The following is a 23,936-nucleotide window of genomic DNA, read 5'->3' as shown; positions in this document are numbered from 1 at the left end:
AGTTTCAGAACATAATGTCAACCCTGGGCCACCATATGAAGCTCCGCTCGTCCACTCCACCAGGAATTGATTTACGGAATGCATCTGCCCCACGCGGTTATGAGGTATGCTCAACGGTATTGTTAAGTAGAGGCGGATTCAGCTACTCAAAGTAAGGTTATTCGGTCGCTGTTACGTAATTTTCTCCGTGTATTTTTCTTGTCTGGAACGCTGAGCTACATATCTGTCATAACGCATCATTTCCAAATAGTCAATAAGCATAGGTTCGAATTGAATTGCTTTTGGGAGGATCGATCTTCCTCAATGTAGGGCCGTGGGGATTATGATTGAAGACTCGCATATGGATCTTGAGATTGCAGAGCCGCCTGAGGAATATAATCCCTTCCAGCTCCATATAGTAATAGCTCCCTCTCAGCTATAGCAGGATCAACACCATAACCAGTTAAAGGAGCCTGAGGATAATCAGTACGTGCTGCACGTCTTGCTTCCTCCTAATAGCGTAGCATATCTTCTCTCAGCAATTCCTCTCGGCGAATTTCTTCTCGACGCAGTTCCGCAGGGAGTTTATCTCTTTCACTCGAAATTGTAGTCTTGTTGGTGTTTCAGTGCGTGATTGGCACATATGTAAAGCATTGATGCGCGGCTTTATATGAGATACATTAAATCAATTTTATGCAGATATAGCGCGAGAGCGCACCTGTCTTCATTAACCTCTTGGCTCATCTCTGTATTAATAGTTTGATGTCCGTCGTGTGCTTTCAATGACGGTTTGCTGCTGATATACATCAGAGTTGCCTGAAGCGGAAGCGTGGGTGGTCCTCGCATTTGTGCCTGTAGAAGAGAAAGGTCCCGTAGAATTTCAATATTTTCTGGATCAATCTTAAGAGCATTCCTATAGCTTTTGATTGCATCACTGTACTCCCTATCTGAACAGTGCAGAAGGCCATAAACATGCCAACAGACGTGACTTTTCACATCATTCTTTAAGCCATGCCGAACAAGCTCATAAGCTTCTGTCTTGCGGTCCATGCAATTATAAATCAAACCCTTCATTGACAATGTCTCTCCATGATCTGGAAATTTTTTAAGTATAGAATCTGCAGCTTTTACACCCTTTGTGGTGACTTATCAAAAGGGAGGTCTAGGATCTCGAGAAGCAGCGTTCTGCTAGGCTTTGTGCTGCATGAGATTTATGATTAGAATTGTACTACTGCGGAAAAGGTTGGCAAGTATATGCAATAGTGGGTAGGCACCAAGTGCACTTTTTTTGGTTACATTTTTCTCGTGCACACAAGGTTTTGTAAAATTCAATTGCAAATACCCGGCAAGCAGGGATTAGTTTGCTATGTAAAGTAATAGTTTCTGGCAGTGATGGTTTTATGATTTACTTATATAAAAATCCACAGGATGAGGCACATGACCTTTGGAATTGTCTCTCGTTAACATAGGTAGTTTGACTTTTATTTGATGAAGAAAATGAGAAATTTGCTATAGTCAGAGTATCCTTGGGTCAGCAGTAAGCTTTTGAAGATCTATAAATGCTAATTAAGGAATAGAACAGCGTGGTGACTTGTTCTTCCATGGACCTAAATTGACACTGTTCTTCCTAACATTTTCTGGTATTTGCGGATTTTTTATTCTTTTTGCATTCCTGAGCTTCCAGAAGGGATATAGAGGCAAGTTTTATAAAGTTTGAAGGAATCAGCTACAAAGTTTAGTCAGATGTGAAATTTCTACAGAATTTAAAGAACAGAATCTCTGAAAGACTGGTATTGGACAATGTATTTTTCAAACTGATATTCTTAATTTTTTGAAATCTTCAATAGCTGGGGTTTGTCTAGACTTGCTATAGTCTCCACTAGGATTGTTGAGTGTTCATTTCTTTGTTGAGACAATGGCTAGCTTTGATGATGTATTAGAGTTACTGAATACACTAATACACTCCACTATTGATGGGAAGGTAAATGTCAGCAAAGACACTCTTTGTGACATTCAGACCTGCCTGCATGATGCACAAGAAAAGATTGATTTTTTGCAACTAGAATCTCAGTTCCAGCAAGATGAGCTTCAACAGATTTGTCATTCCAAATTGTTTTCTGCTCAAAACAATATGTTGTTCAAGGTTAAAACAGCAAGTGGTGAAATTAGTAATATTGAAGTTGAATCAGATCCAGAATCCAATAAAGCAGCAGTTGTATATGCAAATGCAGAAACTCAGTCTGCACTTCCCAAGCCCATCATCAGACCTTGGGAACAGCTTGTCCACAACAAGCACAGAACTGGTCTTGGATATGACAAGGACTTGTCCTTTCATATTCCAGACTACTCAAAGCCCATTCAGTTTCAGAGTGCTGGATTCATTGATGACAGTCCACCTGCTCCTCATGACAGTGCGTCTACTCCTCATAACAGTTCAGCTTCAGCTGTTCCAGATTCTGCCCCTCTTCCACAGCAACAACAACAACAAAAACAACAGATCATGAAATGCCAACACTGTGACCGAGTTGGCCATTTGAAAGATCACTGTTTTGATCTTCATCCATGTAAGCACTGCCATAAAACCAGTCATTCTTCACACAGATGCTTCAGAAACAAACATCCTGCAAGAACAAAGATTCATCTAGGATGGATCGCTTCTTGGCAATGGGCATCAACAGCCAAGAAGATATTCCAAACACATGTCAGAAATTGTTCCAGAATATTGAACAGTCTTGCAGTTGAGTTTTCTCCATCTTCTCACCTTGTACCTGACAGGGGGGGAAATGATGGTCATCTACAAGCTTCAAAGTCACATCAAGCGAGCCTGAGCCACAACCTGCCACACCAGTTTCAGAGTTGTAGCCAGAGACAAAGATGCCTGAACATACCTTCAGTTGGCGATCTGGGACACTTCCTCTAGCAGAAGACTCCAGCTTCTTGCCAGCTTTGGAAGAATTCCAGGAATTACAGAGTTGTTGGTCATCCTTAAACCATCACAGATTGAGAACACTTCCTCTAGCAGAAGACTCCAGCTTCTTGCCAGTTTTGGAAGAGTTCCAGGAATTGCATTAAGCATTCCAGAGTTGTTGGTTATCCTTAAACCATCACAGGTTGAGACTTCCCTTTTCAGGTTGAAGTTTTACCTTTTATGCGGGGTGAGACCTCCCTTTTATGGTTGAAGGTTTCCCTCTTTGAAACAATAGGATCACTTCCTCTAGCAGAAAACTTCAGTTTCTTGCCAGTTTTGGAAGAGTTCCGGGAACTACACTAAGCGTTCCAGTGTTGGTGGTCATCCTTAAACCACCGCCCTTTTTACCAACATTTCATAGAGCACATTCAGCCTAGTGCTGCCATGCATTTTTTGCACATGTTGTATTACAGCTCTCTTCTTGGACTCATACATAACCCTTCGGATTAAGGGGGGGAATGTTGGACACCTAATCCTAAAGGGTTAGTGTGGAAGCCGAAAAGACTAAGCAGTCCAAGAGACCTTGGGATCTGAAACCCAAGAGTCACACATTGTACTATAAATGTATATCTGATGTTAATAAAAATATGCACTCACTGATTTATCTTTCCCATTGTTTTACTGTCCATGTGTGTTTAACAGTCTCAAAATGTAAAATTATAGATGTTTTAGGTTGTTTTGAGGTTCCAGATCCTGTTGATTTTGACCTTTTAGTTTTTATCTTTTCCAATTGACTAGGTGTATATTTCGGGGTTTACCTTGCATTCTACGTGACTACATTGGTGAATTAGCTAGGATGATTTTTTTATCGCAAAAATCAAACAATATTCATAATCCAATCCTAAATCCTCTAAAAAGTAAAAACAAACAATTAACAAATGCTAAAAAATCTAAGGATTCAAACCATGCAAACAAGATTTTCACGGCGAACTTACTAATTAGTGATGAAATCCAATGTTGGAGAGATCAAAGTGAAAAGTGGCTATATGTAGATTGGTTGGAACTAGTTACGCTGACAACCTACTTAATGTACACGATCTGGTGCAAGTAAAACTAATTTATGCCATCTCAAATTAAGAATACCCTTCAAAAATTTCCAAGTGAGTCTAGTCAACGTGTGTTCCAGGTACAACAAAGACTTCCCCTCCACTGTCACCTCGAGTAAAAGCCCTAAGAATATAGTCACTGAGATTACCACGTAAAACAATTTAACTTGGGGGGACAGTCGTAGATCGGAGTTAATTCACTTTCCTATTCCAAATCCCTACAACCTAATCTATTGTAGGTGGAAAAGAGCCCTAAGAATAAAAACTTCTAGATTGATTTTATTAGCGTTGATTTTATGAGTTGTTGTTTACTCAAAGGTAATGGACGTGAAACTTGATGGAATTGTGACTTGACGCAAATCCTAATGCAATCGAAAATGAAAATGATATTTTTTGTTTCAATGAATTTCTATCTGAAGTAAGGAAAGAGTCTTTCAATTTTTAACGGAAATGTAAAAAACTCTAAATCCCACTATAACCCTTTTCCTACAATGCAGATATCTAATTTTAAATTACCCAAATATTGAAAATAACTTCAAGATTTTAACTTTGCCCAATAACACAAAAAATAAAGAAATTTCTCTTTAAACATACAATCACTCGGAAATTCGCAAAAATGAAAAAAGAAACCAATGATCACTAAAATGAATTTTTCTCTAATTGAATGCTATGAATTCACTTGCAGCAAAGAGTATAATTCATAAATACTTCAACAACGGAAGGAAAAATGAATTTTCATTTCGAAACTAACATAAGAAGTATTTTTCACAAACAATACTCAATCTTGTAAAACATTGTTTTTCACACACAAAACAATCTTTCGCAAAAGAGAAAACTAAACTCAAGACCTGATCTGACCAGAAGAAGAAAGACAGACAGTCAACAAGGCAAGACCAACTAATCTCTCTTTTGATAGATCAACCATTCACCATATGAGACTTTACCCCAATTTGCAAAAACAAGATAAACACAAGCATAACTTCTCACAACACTCAGCCAGAGTGACAAACACTCAAAGAAGGTACAAACAAGCATAACTTAACAGGAAAACCAAAACATTTGGACTTGATGAGGATAAAAATAAAATTTTAAAAAATTCCAGGTATGTGCGCAGGTCTTGGAGCAAACCAGTGTGAATGCACTCTGTTGCTGAAAGAAAAGTGTACAGAAGTACGCACTGTTCCTGAAGCCTAAGTGCGCACAACGAGGAAATCTGGAAAAAATAAAAAGAAAATCAAATCAAACCCAAAATCCAAATTTGGAAAATTTTTGGACACTCAAGGAAGGCTTGCACAAAAGGTTCAAAAGGTAAAACAAGGAAAACAATGGAGATTGACTCTGGACACAGGTAGTTTATTATAAATACATTTGGCCTCATAATATTTTGGATTGGGCCCGTCTCCCTACTTGGTCAACAATGGGATGCTCATCGGTTTGGAAGGCTTTGATACAATCCCTGCCTCTCATTCGGAACAATCTTGCCTGGCGCATTAATGATGGAATGACAGGTAGAATTGGCTTGGACCCTTGGATCAACTGTGGGGGTAGACACATCCTTAATCCAGATCTTATATTACACCTTCAGGCCTGGGACATTCGACATTTTGCTCAGATCGCAGACCAACAGCGCACTGATATCTTTTCTCAGGCTTGGAAATCCGCCCAGCAATTGGAGCTCCCCATACAATGGCATCAGGAATGGCATCGCTTTACTGAGGCATTAGCTGAATCTCACATCCGTATAAAGCAAGGACTGGATGAGCTCATATGGTGCGCTACTGAACATGGTGTATATGCACCAAAAATTGGGTACACTGCTCTCATTTCTCACAGAATGCCTGAAACGTTGCAGCCATGGTGGCATTCCATATGGAAGCTCAAGGCTTCTCCCCGGTCCAAACTATTCTTTTGGTGCGCACTCTATGGCAATATACCCACAGGGGATTATCTCACCCGCAGAGCCATTTTTGGGCCATCATGGTGCATCTTCTGTAAAAATGCAACAGAGACACAGGATCATATATTTCTCCTCTGCCCTGTCATCCTCAACCTATGGAACAACATTTGTAATCTGCTGGGTATCGCTGCCGATTGGAAAGGGCTCGATATTAGGCATGCATGGGAAAACTGGACTCTCTGTCATCCGGGCACTAAATTGCAAAATCTTCCACCTGTAGCTACTTGGCATTTATGGCTTGCTCGAAATCGGGCAATATTCGAAGATAGAATGATCATTTGGAATCGGGTAGAGGCCTCCATCATTGCAGCTTATCATGAGTTACCAGAACCTCCTCCCCCGAGACCACGCTCCATACAGCCCATGCCAAATTTCGACAGATCTATCCCATGGGCATTCTTCGACGGAGCTGCAAATCAGGAGGGTTGTGGCGGGGGTTTTGTACTACATGTTAATGATCATCATCGATACCTTGCTAAAATGGGCTTTGGCAATGGATCAAATAACTTCGCTGAGCTCTCTGCTGTCCACAATCTTCTTCATTTTGCATTAATGCATCATCATACAAGTATCAATATCTTTGGGGACTCATTGGTGGTTGTTAACTGGATTAACAATATCACTACTTGCCATTCACACACTCTCAGCAATTTATTAAATGATGCACTCATTCTCAAAGCTGCATTTAACCACTGCACATGTTTGCATATTTACAGAGAGCATAACAGCGAGGCTGACAAATTATCCAAAGAGGCCACGCTACTTCCCCGAGGCGAGGGGATTATAGTGGAGTAGAATGGAGCAGAGGAGTTCCAATTTTACCACAGGCCATTCATAGATCAAAGAGAACAACGGGACAATAGTCCCAACAGCTGATAGATAATGGCATTTTTGTTTATCGGTTATTAGAATATATAGAACATGGTTATTATGTTTATAAACAGAGTCCTCTATTGAACAATGAATAGAATGTACAGTCAGATGAATGAACACAGAACAATTTTGCTTATTCCTACAGAACAACACCTTGATGAGGTGAATTTTGTATGAACAAACCAGCAATGCCTCGGCATCTACTTTATGTAATTTTCAAATATTAATGAAAGTTACTGATTTTTCCAGTGGAAAAAAATGGAGATTGATATGAATCCCCAGCGGAGTCGCCAATTTCGTATGTGGACTTATCCCTCTTGTAGACAAGAGAGATCTCCCTAGACCTCAGAGAGATCTAATAGCAAACAACCAGGAACTGCTACCTTTCTCTAGACTATGATTGATTGAAACCAATAGTATGGTAGAAGCCACTTATCGTTTAAATCGAAATGGCTGATGAAGTCTTGTTCAAAGCTTTCGACCATCGACTTCTCCTCGATGCTTTAGAGAGCTTCCCATTGCTTCCCACAGCTTCTCCAAGAAGTCCTTAAGGAGATCTGCATAGACAGAAACATACACAACATCAAAGCATCCATCATATAGCATAAGAGATAAATGAACTAATTAACCTAATCATATACCAAAATGGATTAATATGCAATCAAAGTCTATGTATGTGATCAAGGAATCCTGCACATTATAACAATAGAAGCATAATTGGAAAAGAAAATTTTCCTTTATATTAATAAAATGGAAAATAGACTTACAACCTTGAAGCCTTGATGTTGCAAGTCCCCTCCCACAACCTTCAACCCTCTCCTTGAATGAATAGCCTTCCAACCTTATCCCAAAAACATAAGCCTACTTCTAACTGTCCTCTCCCAATCCTCAGACCTGTGATAACTTTATAGGCCAAGAATGGGAATTTTGTGATCCATTTTCCAAGGGATGAGATCCACTAATAGCAGGATATGGGTTCCATAAAGAAAGGGAGTTGCTCCATGATGAGAGGGATCGGGGTTGAATAGACACCCATTCGAAGCTTATTAGTTTGGATAGATACAACTAACAATGCTTCTAGAATTTACCTTTTATTTTTACATTAGTTAATTCATGTGCACAGGCCACAGTGTAAGACAGAGAACACTTATGCGTAGTTTCTAATGGACTTCTCTGCGTATGCGTAGAGATTGACTAGGGAACTACACAGGAAGCCAAAATCAGGATTTTGAACTATGGGATCCAGTAATTTCACTTTCTTTGGGAAAGTTTTGATTCTAACTTTGCAGGGGAATACCTTGGGACATGTTTATGGATAGCGAAAGATCCAAACCGATGGTCATTTTCCTAATGCGACAAAATTACGTGTAACAAACAATGAGCTCAAGAAGCTTATCTTGAGGGAATTTCATGTTAAGCCATATTCAAGTCACCTAGGATATCAAAAGACTCTGACAACTTTGAAGAAGTTTTAATACTAGTTGAACCTAAAGAAAGAGGTAGTTGAGTTCGTCGCGAGGTGTTTTCATTGTCAACAGGTAAAAGCAGAGTGCAAGAATCCAGGTGGTTTATTACAGCGGATTCTGATTCTGGAGTGGAAATGGGAGGTCATTTCCATGGATTTCATTATTGGTTTGTCGAAGACATCTAGATAGCATGATTCCATCATTGTTATGGTTGATAGGTTGACCAAGGTAGCTCACTTCATTCCAACAAAGTCTATTAATTTAGGTAGTGAGGTAGCTCAGGTATTCATCGGGGAAATAATAAGAATGCATGGTGTCCCTAAGAAGATTTCATCCAACAAAGATGCCAAGTTCACTTCCAGGTTTTTGAAGGAGTTGTTTGCAAGTTTGGGGACAAAATTGGCTTTTAGTACAACTTATCATCCACATACAGATAGACAGATAGAGAGGGTCAACAAGATTCTGGAGGATATGTTGAGGATGTATGTTATGTCTCATTAGAGGAGGTGGGAGGAGTATCTTCCACTGGTACAACTTACGTACAATAATGGGTATGAGGAGTACTTAAGGATGAGTCTGTTTGAGGCACTTTATGGGAGGAGTTGTAATACTCCCATCAACTTGAGTGATTCAATGAATAAGGTACTAATTGGACCGAACATGTTGGCAAAGATGGAATAGGAAATGCAGGTTATCAAGAGGAATGTAAATCCAACACAAGAAAGGCATAAGAGTTATGCATATTGGTACATGGCATTTAAGGAGTTTCAAGTTGGCGGGCATGTGTACTTGTGCATTGAGCCCAAGAAGAGCTCCTTGAGGCTTGGGTCATGTGGAAAGTATTGCAGGCCTTTTGATATCCTTTAGAGAATTAAATGAGTGGCCTAAGAACTTGCACCGTCACCAACAATGAAATTCCATGATGTTTTCCATATTTCATTATTTAAAAGATATGTGAAGGATGTTGACCATGTGATTGACTATTTTGTATTACAGGTGGAGCCAGATGGAGAATTCCAGTCGAAACCTCAGTTCATATTGCAGTGGAAACAACTCATGCTCCAGAACCGAGCAATAGAGCAAAGTAAAGTGAAGTGGAAGCACTTTGGGCCCGATGAAGTGACATGGGAGATGGTTGATTAGATGCGGGCTTTGTATCCTTCATTGTTTTCCAATTAAGGCAACGGAGTTTTTCTATATGTGCATATATATGTATGGTTAAATACCACAATGAACTATGTTATAAAGCTCCAATAAGCAGTATGATTGTCATGCTTGTCATGTTGGTTTTGGATTTTCAGCAGGTTGTTATTGTAAATATTTCATCAAGCTAAGTTATAAAGCTTCATAGGCATTATGTTTTACTTCAGCGGTTTGCTTGTCATAGATGTCATAGAACACCAAGGACGGTGTTCCCCCAAGGGGGAGGTGTTTGTAACAACCTCGGGTTAAAAGTTCTTGTAATAAAGTTAATAAAGGAAAAATAAAACCAAGATCATGGGACACATATTCCAAGTTGAATGTTGGGAAAAACATCCTAATGGTTGTCACTTTCTGTTTATTATGGTTAAGGAAATTGGCAAAGGCATTGACAAAGGAAAAGAGGCATTAATTGGCATTTATTTATGAGAATAAAGGAAATTAGGAGAAAAGGGAGATGAAGGGTCACAAATTTGGATGAGAGGAAAATTGAAGGAAATATAGAGGAAATTGAAGAAAATAGAGGCCTGAATGATAAAAAGGTTTCTAAGAATCAGTTCAGTTTTGGGGCTCTCTCTATTCTCTCATACTATTGCACACTTAGAGCATTATTGGAGCACTCTAGCATTGGATAAAGGAAAGTAAGGAAAGACGAGGAAAACAAAGGACAAGCAAGGAAGGTTGGATCGAGCAGCTCCAATAGGAGGACTATGCAGGTAACAGGTTGCATGTGTGATTTCCTAGCTTGTTTTGTGAATGCATGGTGCATGCATTTATGTATTGGGTTCATTTATTGTAATTGGCATGGAATTTGTTGGGTATGACAGTGGTTTCAGCATTGCCTTGCCATTTCTAGATAGCCATGGTGTGATGGGATTCTTGTTTGGTTGAGGTTTGGATTGACGGAAGGTTTTGGAACTGGGTGACGTGGTACCAGGAAAATTCCCAAAGGTTGGGGGTGGAGGTGGTTTAATATTCTGGAAGCTCTCAATAGGTGGGTGGAGACAAGAAAATTTCTCAAGGTAACGGTTAAGAAACTCTGAGGCATCCAAGCTTGTTTTAGGCTTTGTGATCTCTTGACCAGTTTTGGTGAGATCACGGTAGCTTGAGGTTGGAGGTGGTTTAATCTCCATAAAGCCCTAGTTGTTTATGTCTTGAGATCCCACATTCGTGCTTGGAATATGGCACGAGGGTGATTGACTAAAAGAAAGATTTGGTTCAACCCAATTTATGGTCGGGTGGTACGTGGAAGTTCCTGACTTGGTTGGATTTTGCATAAGTTAATAAGATTTAATTTCTTATTTTAATCTATGAGAACTTGTACTTTTTTTTATCAAGTAAGAGTAGGACCTTCTATTAATCTATCCAAAAATACATAATTTACAAGAAGTTGCACCAGCTCTATGAGAGTTCAACAGGCAGCTGGGCAAGCAAAGTTTTGGACCATGCACTCAAAACCATGAGAAGCCCGAACAAGCAAATCGGGAAGAAACCTCTAGAAAAACTGTACAAAAGCAAGTAGTAGGTCCTCTGATCGTACTATCAAGCACCAAAAGAAACCCCGAATGGCTTGGAAGACGAGTCCATAGAACTGGGGCCCACAAACTGCCACAAGTGACCCACCGAGGGTCCACAAGATTGCCACCAAAGACCAGCGAGAGACAATAGAAAGCAAGAAGAGCAGTAAACCGTACAATCCGACCTGCCAGGATCAACGTACATGCTCTAAAGCGGGCCCACTACAAACCCACACAAAACCTGTCATGCGGACCCGACGAAAGCTATAGGCCAGCTCTCTAAACTCTTTCGGGTCCGAAACGCCAAACCAACATGCACGAACAAACTAACACCATTGATCACCCGACGAGGATCCAACGATCTACGTGGATATCGAGTGGACAAGTAGCGCGAGGGATAACCACCCGATGTAGGCGGTATTCTCTCACCTCTCGCAGCTACGTGTCGCACGAAGAGTGGAATCGGGGCCTCCCTCAGAAAAACCAGAAACCACTTGGACCCCGCCCGATAAACCACTTGTGGTTTTAGAATCGAACGCCTTGTGGAATAGCTTGAGCGCTCTTTCGCCAAGCGATAGCCTTTAAACAAGAACATCGGATGGTTCTTGTGCCTTCCTCCCAGATTCTCTACCGACTCCCAAACACCATTAAAATTACCACATGACGTTTTGGTCAATGGACAACCAAACCTATGGTACTTCCAGAGTCGATCCTCTAGCCACACATCCAATGGAATACTAAACTTTGGATTGCGACCAAAATCCAAAAAGGGCAGACAATTTAGGGGTCCCTGTCCTCCCGCATCTCTCGTGAACCACTTCGATCCTTCCTATGAAACCATAGCTCCAAATATTTGTCCACCTGATGGAGACAATCCTCCAACAACTTGCCCGGTGGTAACAAATCCCAGACATATCGAGAATCATTATCAATATTAGTGACTCCTTTGTTCGCCAAATATTATTCATGGCCTTACCCAAGTGGCCATGGAGGATCTTCTTTATTTGACCCTATTCATCTCTTATAGCACCACCAAAGCTAGCTAATCCTGGATTTCCCTTAGAAGCTCCGTCTATATTAACCTTTAGGAAGCCATGAGGAGGAGGCTGCCAAATGTCACTATTTGCATTTATTTGGCTTACTCCCTTGATTAAGCCTTGTGGGCTAATGGACTGGAGATCCAAATGTAGTAAAATACTCGCCTCTTGGGGCAGGGGAGGATCCTTAGGAAGTGTCCTCAACAGAATTTTTACTGTGTCTTTGAGCTGCCTCAAAATTAGGTCAATAATGTGTTGTGGCTTGATTGCTTTGTTTTTGAAGATCCAACTGTTGCGCTCTTTCCAAACATTCCAGATAACAAAGCCTGGAACCAATATCCAAGCTTTATTAATAATTTCATTCCCTGAGAAGTTTTTCCTCCAATTCTTCAAAGTATTAGATATGTTGAGACTATCCCTATCTAATTGATTAAAGATTGAGGCTACCCAGTCCCACATGTTGGATGTGAAAGGACAGAGGTTGAGAAGGTGATTCATCGTCTCCTCTTGTGAGCCACAGAGGTAACATTTGGAAGGGCCAATAAAGCCTTTTTTTAGGAGATTCTCCCAAGTTAAGATTTTCCTTTGATGCACTAGCCAGATGAATAATTTTATTTTCATCCAGTGGGGGCTCTGCCATAGTTTCTTCCAGACTTGATCAAGATTCAGATAGTTAAATCTTGTTACTTCCTGTTTAGCTTCTTTGAGGTTAAAGTTACCTTCGGTGTTCTTTCCCAATCTTAATTGGTCAGGTAAGGAGGATACTAGAATCCTTCTATGCTCTAGAGCCTGGGTGAGAGATTTTGCCTTAGCCTTCAGAGGACTCTCATCACTGTAGCCTAGATCCTTCCAAATCCTCCATTTTCCATTATTCCTTTCCTGGTCCCAGAAGTCTTTGACCATAAGAAGTCCTTTATTGTCTGTGTCACTCTTGAGAGCTGTTAAGTCATCCTTATAAAGGTTGGGTTCTTATTTCCAATTGTCCTCCCAAAATTATGCTAGGTTCCCTACTCGAATTTCCCAGAAGCTATGTTGTTGAACAATACTTTTATTTTCCCAGGCAAGGTTCCAAATATGGGAGCCCTTGATTTGCCCTGACATTCTGATGTGATCCTTCTCCTGCCAATACTTGGCATATTTTTGTTTCCAAAGCTTAGCCCAGGGAGCTGTTGACTCGTTAATCCATCTCCACCAAAGTTTGGCTCTCACAACTCTACTGAGGGTTTCAGGGTCATGCAGCCCCAAGCCACCATGGCTTTTGGGCATGCATATTTTATCGCATGCAACTAAAGCCCGCTTCTTCTTCTCTTCTCCTCTACCCCACAGAAAATCCCTTTGTATGCTCCTGATCTGCTACTTAATACATTTAGGAGCAGGAAGAGCTGAGAACATGAAAATGGGAATTTCCTGCAAAACCGCCTATGTGAGCACAAGGCACCCTGCCAAATTAAGTGACCTGCATGTCCATTTTCTGACCTTGTCCTAAAGTTTGTTTATTATTGGCTCCCACACTTTCTTTCTTAGAGGTTTATCAGTAAGGGGTATGCCTAGATACTTGGAAGGTAGTTGTTCCCTTTGAAACCCAAGAATTCTGGTAATATTTCTCTGAATAGCAATGTTAGTATTAAAGAAAAAAACTTTTGATTTGTTGAGGCTTACCTCTGTCCCTGCTGCCATAGCAAAGTCATTTAAGACGTGTTTGATTTCTTTGGCTTCCCTGACTGTGGGTATGCCCTGCAGCATAGTGTCATCCACAAATTGTTGATGAGTGTTTGCTACTCCATCCAAGGTGAGCTTGATACCCTAGATCCGACCTTCATCATTTGCCATTTTAATCGCTTTGCCTAGCCCTTCCATCATGAGAATGAAGAGGAAAGGAGAGAGCGGATCTCCCTGTCTGAGACCTCTGGAGGGTGTGAAGGTTCTTGAAGGAACTCCATTTAGCAGTATGGAAAAACTGGTCGTGGTGACCAGTGCCATAACCCATCTTATCCAATTTTGGTCAAAGCCTTAGGCTTTTAGAACTGCTCTTATATAAGACCAACTTAGCTTGTCATAGGCTTTCGCTAGGTCCAACTGAATGATCATTTCAGCATGTTTGTTGCTTTTGAGAGAGTGTACCACCTCATGAGCTTGGATGATGTTGTTGAGGATTTGTCTTCCTTCCACATAGCCTGTTCGCTCCTTCGAGATGAGAGAGGGTAGAAAGGGCTTGAGTCTATTAGCTATCACTTTGGAAATAATTTTGTACACCACATTACATAAGGCTATGGGTCTGAAGCCATCCGGAGTCATGGCATTTTCCTGTTTTGGGATCAAAGCAATGAAGGAAGCATTAAGAGCCTTCAAAACCTTTTTGGATTTTCTTGAGTCTTCCACCACCTCAAGGATATCCTGTTTGACTATTTCCCAGCAGGCTTTGAAGAAGTCTACATTGAACCCATCCAGGCCTGGAGCTTTTCCATTTTGCATTTCATTAATCACTCCACTAACCTCCTCTTCTGACACTGGCCTGTTAAGATTGTGGTTGTCCTCTCTGGTGACCAGCTGAGGGATATACTGAGTGAATTGGTCAATGAACTTGGATCTATCCTCCAGAGGTTCCTCTGCTATACTGAGGAAGTGTTGTACAAGGACCGATTCCATATCGTTGTGAGAGACAAGCTCTATCCCTTGAGAATATTTGAGCTTTGTGATTCTGTTGTGTGCCCTATGAGCCATGGTGGATTTGTGAAAGAATTTTGTATTCCTTTCTCCCTCTCTAATCCACTGTATCCTTGATTTCTGTCTCCAGAATATTTCCTCTTGCAAGCATCGCTCTTCCCATTCTCCCTGCAAAGAGACAGTTAGCTTTTTCTGCTCTGCTCCTCGGTAAAGCCATCTGTGACACTGATCTGATTGATCTCTTGGAGCTTCTGCTCAGCTTCTCTTTTGGCTTTGAAGATATCACCAAATTCTTTTTTGTTCCAATCTTTAAGTTTGGATTTGATATGTTTGAGTTTCTGTTGGAGCATGAACATTCTAGTGCCCTGAATATTCAAATCCTCTCTCCACCATTTGTCAATATTACTGGTGAATGTAGGGTGAGAGAGCTAGGCATTTTCGAACCTGAAAGGTCTATTTCTTGGTGTGCCCATAAAGGTGGCTTCCAGTTGTATAGGCCAGTGATCCGATCCTCCAAAGGGCAGAATAGAATCTGTCATGGTAGGGCCTCTAAGAAGGAGGTCCTCTGAAATAATAAATCTATCCAGTTTGGAGGCAACTTGAGAAGCCCCTCCCCTCTTGTTGTTCTAGGTGAAGGTTCCATTTATTGTTTCAGTGTCCACAAGCCCCATGTTCATTATGAAGTTCTGGAAGGCCATGGAGTCTCTTCCTAACTGTCTAATGCCACCTTTTTTCTCTGAGAGAGATCTTATCATATTGAAATCTCCAGCAATGATCCAGGGCATGTTGGGGTGTCTTGCCCTTAGATCCTCAAGGGAGATGAGAAGCTTGAGTTTGTCTGCTAGCTTTTGAGGTCCATAAACATTTGTGATCATGTATATTTCCTTATCACCTACAGGTTGACAAACCAAAGAAAGATAGTTCCTGGATGCTTCAGCATCTAGGATTCCAAATTTTTGTGGATCCCACAGCATAAGAATCCCCCCCGCTGAGTTGCTTACTTTAACCTCTAGATACTCATACTTGATTAGCCACTTATTATGAATTTGTCTAATCTTATCCACCGAACATTTTGTCTCCTGAATAAAAACCATATCTAGTTTTTCTTCTTTAATTCTATTACTGAGATTCCTTTATTTCCTTTTATTTCCTATGCCTCCGATATTCCAGGTTGTGAGCTTCATTAAGAAAGGTTAGTAAAGGAATATTTGGTAAGATCTTTCATCTTACCTAAGTTAATCAGTAGTTTTTAACATTCGTTCAGTAGCTCATTTTGTCTTTTTCTTCCTATTTTCCTACCTGAGTTCTTTGGAGATTGTGCCTATACATTCTCCATCATTTTGACCCCGCTATGCTCTTGGATTTCATGATTTCTTTTGACTCCATTTCCCTTCGATTGTGATCTCCATAGAAAGAGTTGTTGCACCCTGTCACAATCCTCTTTTGGCAGGGAATCTACTCCTATGTTCGTCCCTTGTTCCAGAAATTTTTCTAGATCTAGATTTTCCCTATCTAGAATCTCCTGTAGTTCATGGTCCTCCGTTCCCGCTTCACTTGGAGTCATCTCATGGTCCCTACTTATCTCCATACAGCTTGGTAGATCGTCCTTTTGTTGGTTTTTACTGTGATATCCTCCATGTCAGCTTCCTTTTCCTTCTCATTGTTTATGTTCTCCATATCCTGGATTGTTTCCTTGTTCCCCTCTTCTTCCTCTAGGATCTTGAAATGATTGTGTCTTGAATGTCTATCCTCATTCATCTTCTTTTGTGGGCGTTTACCACCTTTCCCTTTGCTCCCAACCTTGGTAAAACCCTCGTGATTTTTATCCTCAGTAGTTTTCGCATTTCCTTCCATATTGTTTGTTGGGCAGTCTCTGAATAAATGCCCATGTTCATGGCATTTGTGGCACCTAAATGGGATGTGCTCGTAGTCCACAGTCTGCACCCATTCTTCATCATATACTTCTAAAATTATCGCTTCTGGAAGGGCTCCAGATAAGTCCATTTCCACACATATTCGGGCAAAGGAGGTATATCTTCCTTTCAGAGTCGCCTCTGAGATCTTTAGGAAGTGCCCCAACTTGTTGCCTATTGTTTTTAGAGATTCTGGTAGCTAATAATCCAGAGGAAGGGAGTATAGTCTAATCCATACCGGTACCGATGTGAATGTTTCACGTTCCGGGACAAAGTTCATCATCCATGGCCGCATATAGAGTCCTGTAGCAGCGTAGAAATATGGTCCTCCCTCGAAAACTCTATCTTTATCCTCTAGGCTCGTGAACACCACTGTGAAGAAGCCCTTAGAACCTAGATGTAGATGTATTTCCCCCTTTGGCTTCCAATGGCTCCTTATCCAGATGTGTAACGCCCTCTTCGTCGGCCATAACCCCATAAATTTGCATATGATCGCATGTTCCGTCATATGATCCCTATGTGCTTGAAGCGCTGGATCGCTCAATATGACCCGGGGAATAATGCTCGACTTGGGTTTGCAGACCCCAGTTGTCCTTATGGAGTTAGGTTTTCCACTGTTGCCTCCATTCTCCTTCTCCTTATTTATTTCCAGCTGATCCTCTTCGTGTTCCTGAAGTCCGCTTCTTCCCAATGTTCCTTTGCTTCTTGCCTCTAATACCTTCTCCAGAGGTTTGTTAAAATGTTGGTTTCCCATTTCCTTACTTCCAACTATAACTACCTGATTGTAGGAGGGAGCAGCACTCCCCCCTGCGCATCCTGCCATGGTTCCCAAAGTCAAAACCCTAGTGCCAACTTCAACCCTAGCTCAAGTTGCAAACCAAAATTCTAATGTCTGACTCTTAGAGGTTAGTAAAATCAAAAATCTATGAGAACTTGTACTTGTTATTATCGTGATTTGATGTTTGTTCTATCATGGTTAATAATCTGGTTATATGTTGGTTATTAGCATGGATTTTCAATGTACTCTACTTATGTCATATTCAGGATTTGATAAGTATTTGATGGTTAATGAATGCAAGAGCTAACAAGTGTTATTTTAGCTATTATGAGAGGTGATTAGACCTTCTTGGTGATTATCATATAAGTTTCAGACTCCTATGATCAGATATGTATTCATCACCTATAGTTTACATGTTTACCATATGTTTGATTAAATGATTGTAATGGTTGGGCTTGGTTAGGTCAAAACCTTGTTTGAGTTCTGTAGGATTGGCATTGTCATTAAGTTAATTATCATTCTAGAAAGTCTCAGGAAGTTTTGGGCAGTGGTCTCGAGGTTGGCCTGGAATTGTGGGTCAGATCTCAGGATCGCACCCTCTGAACCAGAGAATTTGGGTTGCAATCGCATGGAAGAAATGTTGTGCATGTGGTTGGAGGGTCACAACCGCACTCATGTAGCCTTGTGCATGTGCTTGGGAGTCTAGGTCACTGAAATTTTTTATCCAACTCATGGTTTTGTCAACTGGGTGGTTCTTTGGCTCTTGAGTGTTCTCTAAGCCCTGTAGGATGTCAGTTTGTAGTCAGTAAGTCTCAATTGTCAGCCCCACTTTCATAAATGAAGCTTGGAAGTCATCTCATGTCATATTAACTCTTTTTCTCATGTTTACCTTGAAGATCGGTGAAAGCAGGTAAGTGTGGGAGGGGGTGTGTTACAGATTTGTACTAGAGCATGGTTCAAATACTTGGAATGGATAGGCTATACCCATGTCATTATGCATGCATTGCCATGGTCATGGTTTCCATCCATGAGGTCATTGTATGCAATTAGTGTTATCATGCATGTTGTCGACATATTGATATGATTATGTATATATATGTATCATGCTAATCTGGATGGATTTTGTAGATGAGATAGCCCCCCCGAGCTTCATTGAGGTATGTTGATTATGCTTATATTTGGTTATTTGAGATGGTATTTTTGTAGGAAGAAGAGGATCAGAAATGACTAGTATAATGGTGGATTACAGTTCATAAGTCTCTCCTTATAGATCATATGAGAAGCACAGAGATGATTACTCTCTTAACATAACATATACCTTCAAAAGTCTAAAGGCAGATATAAGAAGTTGCAAGGAGGATAATGACATAATCATTCAGTGATAGGAAAGACTTGCCAGGGCACAGGAAAAGAAAGCAGAAGTCAATGTAGTCATCCTTCATATTTTGTCAGATTTGCAGAGACAGGGATAGCCACGGATCAGTTATGGACAGGAGGAAAGGACTAATGGGGCATATCGTAGCAGGTCTCATGGAGGGCACAGGTCAGACAGGGATGACACAATCAGAGATGGTAAGTTCTTGGATACACCTGAAAAAATAGGAAGTGGCTACGGGCTTTATTCTAGTTATGGTTCAGACAAGTATCATGGTTATCATCGCTATCATCCTTGCAAGAGGAGTGAGAGGGGATATTTGATGGATGAGTTCAAGAAGCCAAGTCACCTACATTCGATGGAGAGTTAAAGAAACTAGAAGATGCAGAGGCATGGTTGCTTGGAATGAAGAAGTTCTTCGAGATGCATGAATATACAAAGAATATGAAGGTCGCGATAGCTATTTTTAGTCTCAAAATGAAAGCAAACATCTAGTTGGAAGATGTGAAGGATACATCAGGATAAAGGAGTTTAGTTGGCATTACTTCAAAAGACTCTTCGAGAAGAAGTACTTATCAGAAAAGTACTATGAAAAAATGGCCAAGGAGTTCTATGAGTTGAAGATGGGAACTATGACAGACGAGAAGTACATGACTAATTTCCTGGAGTTGTTGAGATATGTGCCTTATCTTAAGGATGAGAAGACAAGAGTTTAGAGATTTATAAGTGGAATGCCATTAGCATTTAAGGATCAGATTGAGTACGATGAGCCTTGGTCACTGGGAGAATTCATTGGAAAGTTGAAGCACTGTAATGGACAATCAAAGCGTAAGACTGAGTCTAAGAAGGGTTGGAAAGAGAATGACAAGGCTAAAGGAAAGTTTCTACCAAAGTGGGGAATACCTCAGGATGCAGGTGAGAAGGAAAATTTTGCTCCTTACAAAAAAATTATTACAGTTGAGAAGGGACATGGGCCTCATCCTGGAGAGCAATAGAATAAAAGTAGTGGTAGAGAACCATTGTAGTGATGGATATGTGGCAAGGATCATCACAAGAAGGATTGTCCATTGTATCAAGGTAAAAAACCCCATATCTACAGTGCTCAATAGGCTCAGACAGTTGGGGATGTGGGCTAAAGCATTCCTCATATCTATGCAACTTTTAATAATAAGCAGGTGAATCACTAGGCATCCATTATTGAGATGGAAGGTAAGCTCTGTGATCGAGTTGCTTCCATTTTGATTGACCCCGAATCTAATTATAGTTATGTTAATCCTGACCTAGTGGATAAGTGTGGTTTAAGAAAAGAAGTGCATGTAAAGTCTTGGTTGGTACAGTTGGCTACATATACTAAGAAAACAATTCATCATTGGGTAGGAGCTTGTGTATTTGAGCTAAATGGTATGCCTACATCAGCACATCTAAAAGTGCTTCCATTGGGATCATACAATATGTTTCTGGCTATGGATTGGTTATACCTTCATAAGACTAAAGTGGATTGTTATGAGAAGGCTATCGAGTGCTTGGACGATGATGGAGAGAAGAGAACCTTGTAGGGTAATAAGAAGCCTACATAGGTGAGAATGGTTACATCCATGTAGGCAAAGGCAGTTGCAGAAAAGGGTGTGTATTGTTCATAGTGCATGTTTCTAGTGATAAAAGTAAGGATGTTAAGGATGAAAAATTCTTGAAGAGGTATCCAATTTTGCAACAATTTGAGGATGTATTTCCAGTAGATATTTCAGAGTTTCCTCCTCAAAGGGAAGTGGATTTATCTATTGACTTGGTACTAGGAGCAACTGTTGGGTGTGGAGCATGATTATCATCCTAATTTAGAGGTATTTGTTTCAGTCGGATGTATATCCCAGGAAGATTGTACACCCCTCCACGCGGAGGGGTGTGGGGGGGGCTTGTCCCCCCCCCCACCGGGGTTCTGGGAGGTTCGGGGGCCAGCGGGGGTTTCGGGGGCAGCGCCCCCAAAGCTAAAAACAGATGTAAAATTGCCTTGTAAAAGTATAGTAATTTCTAGTCAATCTGGGCTGTTCGTTAGGTGGATGATCTGATGGTAGAACTTATGTTTATTTTAGGGCTTTTTTTCCCCTAGAAGGCAACCCCTCTCTTTGTATGAGGGTATTGTATTGAGGCTATGTAATAGATGTGTATTCTCAAAGCGAGAAATAGATAGGTGAGACTGTGAGAGAAAATAGAGGATATTACAGTGGATCTTCTGTAGGTTGTGTCTCTTCATTTTGTTGGATAATAGAAAGGAAGGACTGGCTGTTCGAGGTGGACGTAGCCCAAACTGGGTGAACCATGTATATCTGTGTCTCTCTTGTTTTATGCATTTTCTGTGTTTATATTTTTGCATTATTTTATGTGTTCCATTGCTCTGTAATATATAATTTTCTAACAACTGGTATCAGAGCCGAAGGTCTATTTGGCTGACAAACTCGTGGGAGAGAAGGGTTCCTGGTTCGAGCGGGAGCAATGGCGGAAGATGGTAAGTTTAGGGTCAAGAAATTTAACGGCCAAAACTTCCCGCTGTGGAAGATGCAGATGGACTATTATCTATATCAGAAAGATCTGTACCTACCATTGAGCGGAAAAACAAAGAAGCCGACGGCGATGACAGATGCAGAATGGAACATTTTGGATATAAAGGCACTCAGAACAGTATGGTTGTGCCTCGCAACGTCGGTTGCCTTCAACATTTCGAAGGAAACAATGACATTGGGTTTGATTGAGGCGTTGGCGAAACTATATGAAAAACCCTCGGCCTCAAACAAGGTATTTCTTATGAAATGGTTATTTAATATGAAGATGTCTGAAGGTGGATCTGTTGCAGACCATTTAAATGATTTTAATACAGTTACAAGTCAGTTAAGTTCTGTAGGGGTAAACTTTGATGATAAAGTTAGAGCTCTGTTATTCTTGTGCTCATTGCCAGAAAGTTGGAATGGTTTAGTAATGACCATTAGTAACTCTGTTTCTAGATCTAGTACTTTAAAGTTTGATGATGTTGTCGGTGCTATCCTTAGCGAAGAAATGCGGCGGAAAAGCTCCGATGAGACATCGGGTAATGCTTTGAGTGCAGAATCTAGGGGAAGAAGAATAGAAAGAGGAAAGAGCTCAGGATATCGCAGTAAATCAAGGAAAGACATATCCAAGTCTAGATCGGGGATAGTGTGCTAGAAATGCGGAAATAAAGGACACCTAAACAAAGACTGTAGATATCGGAAGGGAAAAGAAGGAGATGCACAACAAGAAAACAATGATGAAGCAAATGTGACAGGTGAGGTGTTACAAGATGTTTTCATTCTTTCTTTCGAAAATATTACTGATTCCTGGGTGGTAGATTCAGGGGCCTCTTTCCATGCCACACCTGATAAGAAATATTTTCATGACTATGTTCAAGAAGATTTTGGACAAGTCTGTTTGGGTGATGATAAACCATGTAAAATTGTTGGAATGGGTAAGGTTCTTGTAAAACAACAGAATGGAAACGAATGGCTACTAAAGGAGGTAAGGCATGTTCCAGATCTAAAGAAAAATCTGATTTCAACAAGGCAGTTAGGCGGTGAAGGTTGTGTGACAACTTTCACAGATAAAGCTTGAAAGGTCACCAAAGGAGCCCTAGTAATAGCAAAAGGCGAAAAGGTTGGTACATTGTATTTATGCAATGGTAATTCTAACTCTGTTAATGCTTTAACTTCTAAAGGAGAAGATGCAGCATTATGGCATCGTAGGCTTGGACACATGAGTGAGAAGGGGATGAAGATTCTTCACTCAAGTAATTTGTTGTTAGGTTTGAAGAATGTTGATTTGGACTTATGTGAGAATTGCATTTATGGAAAACAGAAGAGAGTCAGATTTATAAGAGTTAGGAAAGAAAAGAAGAGCGAAAAATTAGAGCTTGTGCATACAGACGTATGGGGACCTGCTCAGGTATCATCTCTCAGTGGCTCTTGTTATTATGTTACTTTTATTGATGATGCAACTAGAAAAACTTGGATCATCTTCACAATAGTGGCAGTTATAAAAAACTTCCCAAGAACCCTCTGAAGAAGATTTCTAGGACAGTGGCTCTCGCCATCAAATCGAATAACTTGGTGAGTTCCCTGTGCCACAAGCTCATCGAAAGCAATCCCATTGCTCCTAGGATCTATGGGTTACCAAAGATTCACAAGGAAGGGGCTCCTCTGAGGCCTATCCTCAACACCATTGGTGGTCCAACCTATCTTCTGGCTAAGTTACTTGCCCTCAAACTTAAGCCCCTAGTTGGCCGCACTGAGTCCTTCGTGAAAGACTCTGCATCCTACGTTAAGGAGCTCAAGGATATTAAACTTAGCCCTGAGGACATTCTCGTCAGCTTTGATGTGGTTTCCCTTTATACTTGCATCCCTATAAAGGAGGCCTTGGAAGTAATCTTTCGCCTAACAGATCCCGATACCACGCATCTGGTGGAGATCTGTCTCACTTCCACTTTCTTCTGTTTCGAGGGTGAGTTCTTTGAACAGACTTGTGGTGTTGCCATGGGTTCCCCTCTTTCCCCTATTGTTGCTAATCTTTTTATGGAAGATTTCGAAGCCAAAGCTTTAGCCTCGGCTCGTCTCCTTCCCAAGCTTTGGAAAAGGTATGTAGATGACACTAATGTCATCTGGCCCCATGGCCTAGAGGAGCTGGAACACTTCTTTAATCATCTCAACAGCCAGTCCTCTGCCATTAAGTTCACCATGGAAAAAGAGGTCAAGGGTTGCCTCCCTTTCCTAGATATTCTTATATCCAAGAATAAGGATGGCTATCTCTCCCTCTCTGTGTTCCGAAAGGAAACACATACTGAGCAGTATCTTCATGCAGATTCCCATCATTTCCCTGCTCAGAAGATGGGTGTTCTTAACACCCTCGCCACTCGTGCCCTGAGGATTTCTGACAGTGAGAGCTTTGATAAGGAGAAATCCCATCTCCTTGATGTCTTTGTGGAAAATGGATATAGTAGACGACTAGGTCAGAAGGCTTTCTGTAAAGCCTCTAAAAATGTGTTATTTAAGAAAGAGCCTAAAGAACGTCGTCTAGGTGTCCATCTTCCCTATGTCCAAGGAACCACGGACAAGATTGCTCGGATCCTTAAGAGGTATGAGATTCCATCAACCTTTAGGCCCCTCA

At 40.9% G+C, this 23,936-nt stretch overlaps 1 protein-coding gene across 1 annotated transcript; it reads left to right on the top strand.

Moving 5' to 3' along the window:
* Positions 1 to 5,410: 5,410 nt before the first annotated feature.
* LOC149260253 (uncharacterized) lies at positions 5,411 to 6,745 on the top strand. The gene has a single exon (XM_089457507.1). It carries the CDS (start codon positions 5,411 to 5,413, stop codon positions 6,743 to 6,745), a length of 1,335 nt encoding a protein of 444 aa, XP_089313633.1.
* Positions 6,746 to 23,936: the final 17,191 nt, after the last annotated feature.

This window comes from Pinus tabuliformis, chromosome 6, assembly GCF_031772625.1.
Source record: "Pinus tabuliformis cultivar Carrire ecotype Pingquan chromosome 6, CPIR1, whole genome shotgun sequence".
NCBI lineage: Eukaryota > Viridiplantae > Streptophyta > Pinopsida > Pinales > Pinaceae > Pinus > Pinus tabuliformis.
The sequence above is the reverse complement of the archived record's forward strand: the minus strand, read 5'-3'. Positions and strand labels throughout refer to the sequence as shown.

Coding starts and splice junctions, on each gene's coding strand:
- LOC149260253 (XM_089457507.1), top strand. CDS start 5,411: ATGGGATGCTCATCGGTTTGGAAGGCTTTGATACAATCCCTGCCTCTC.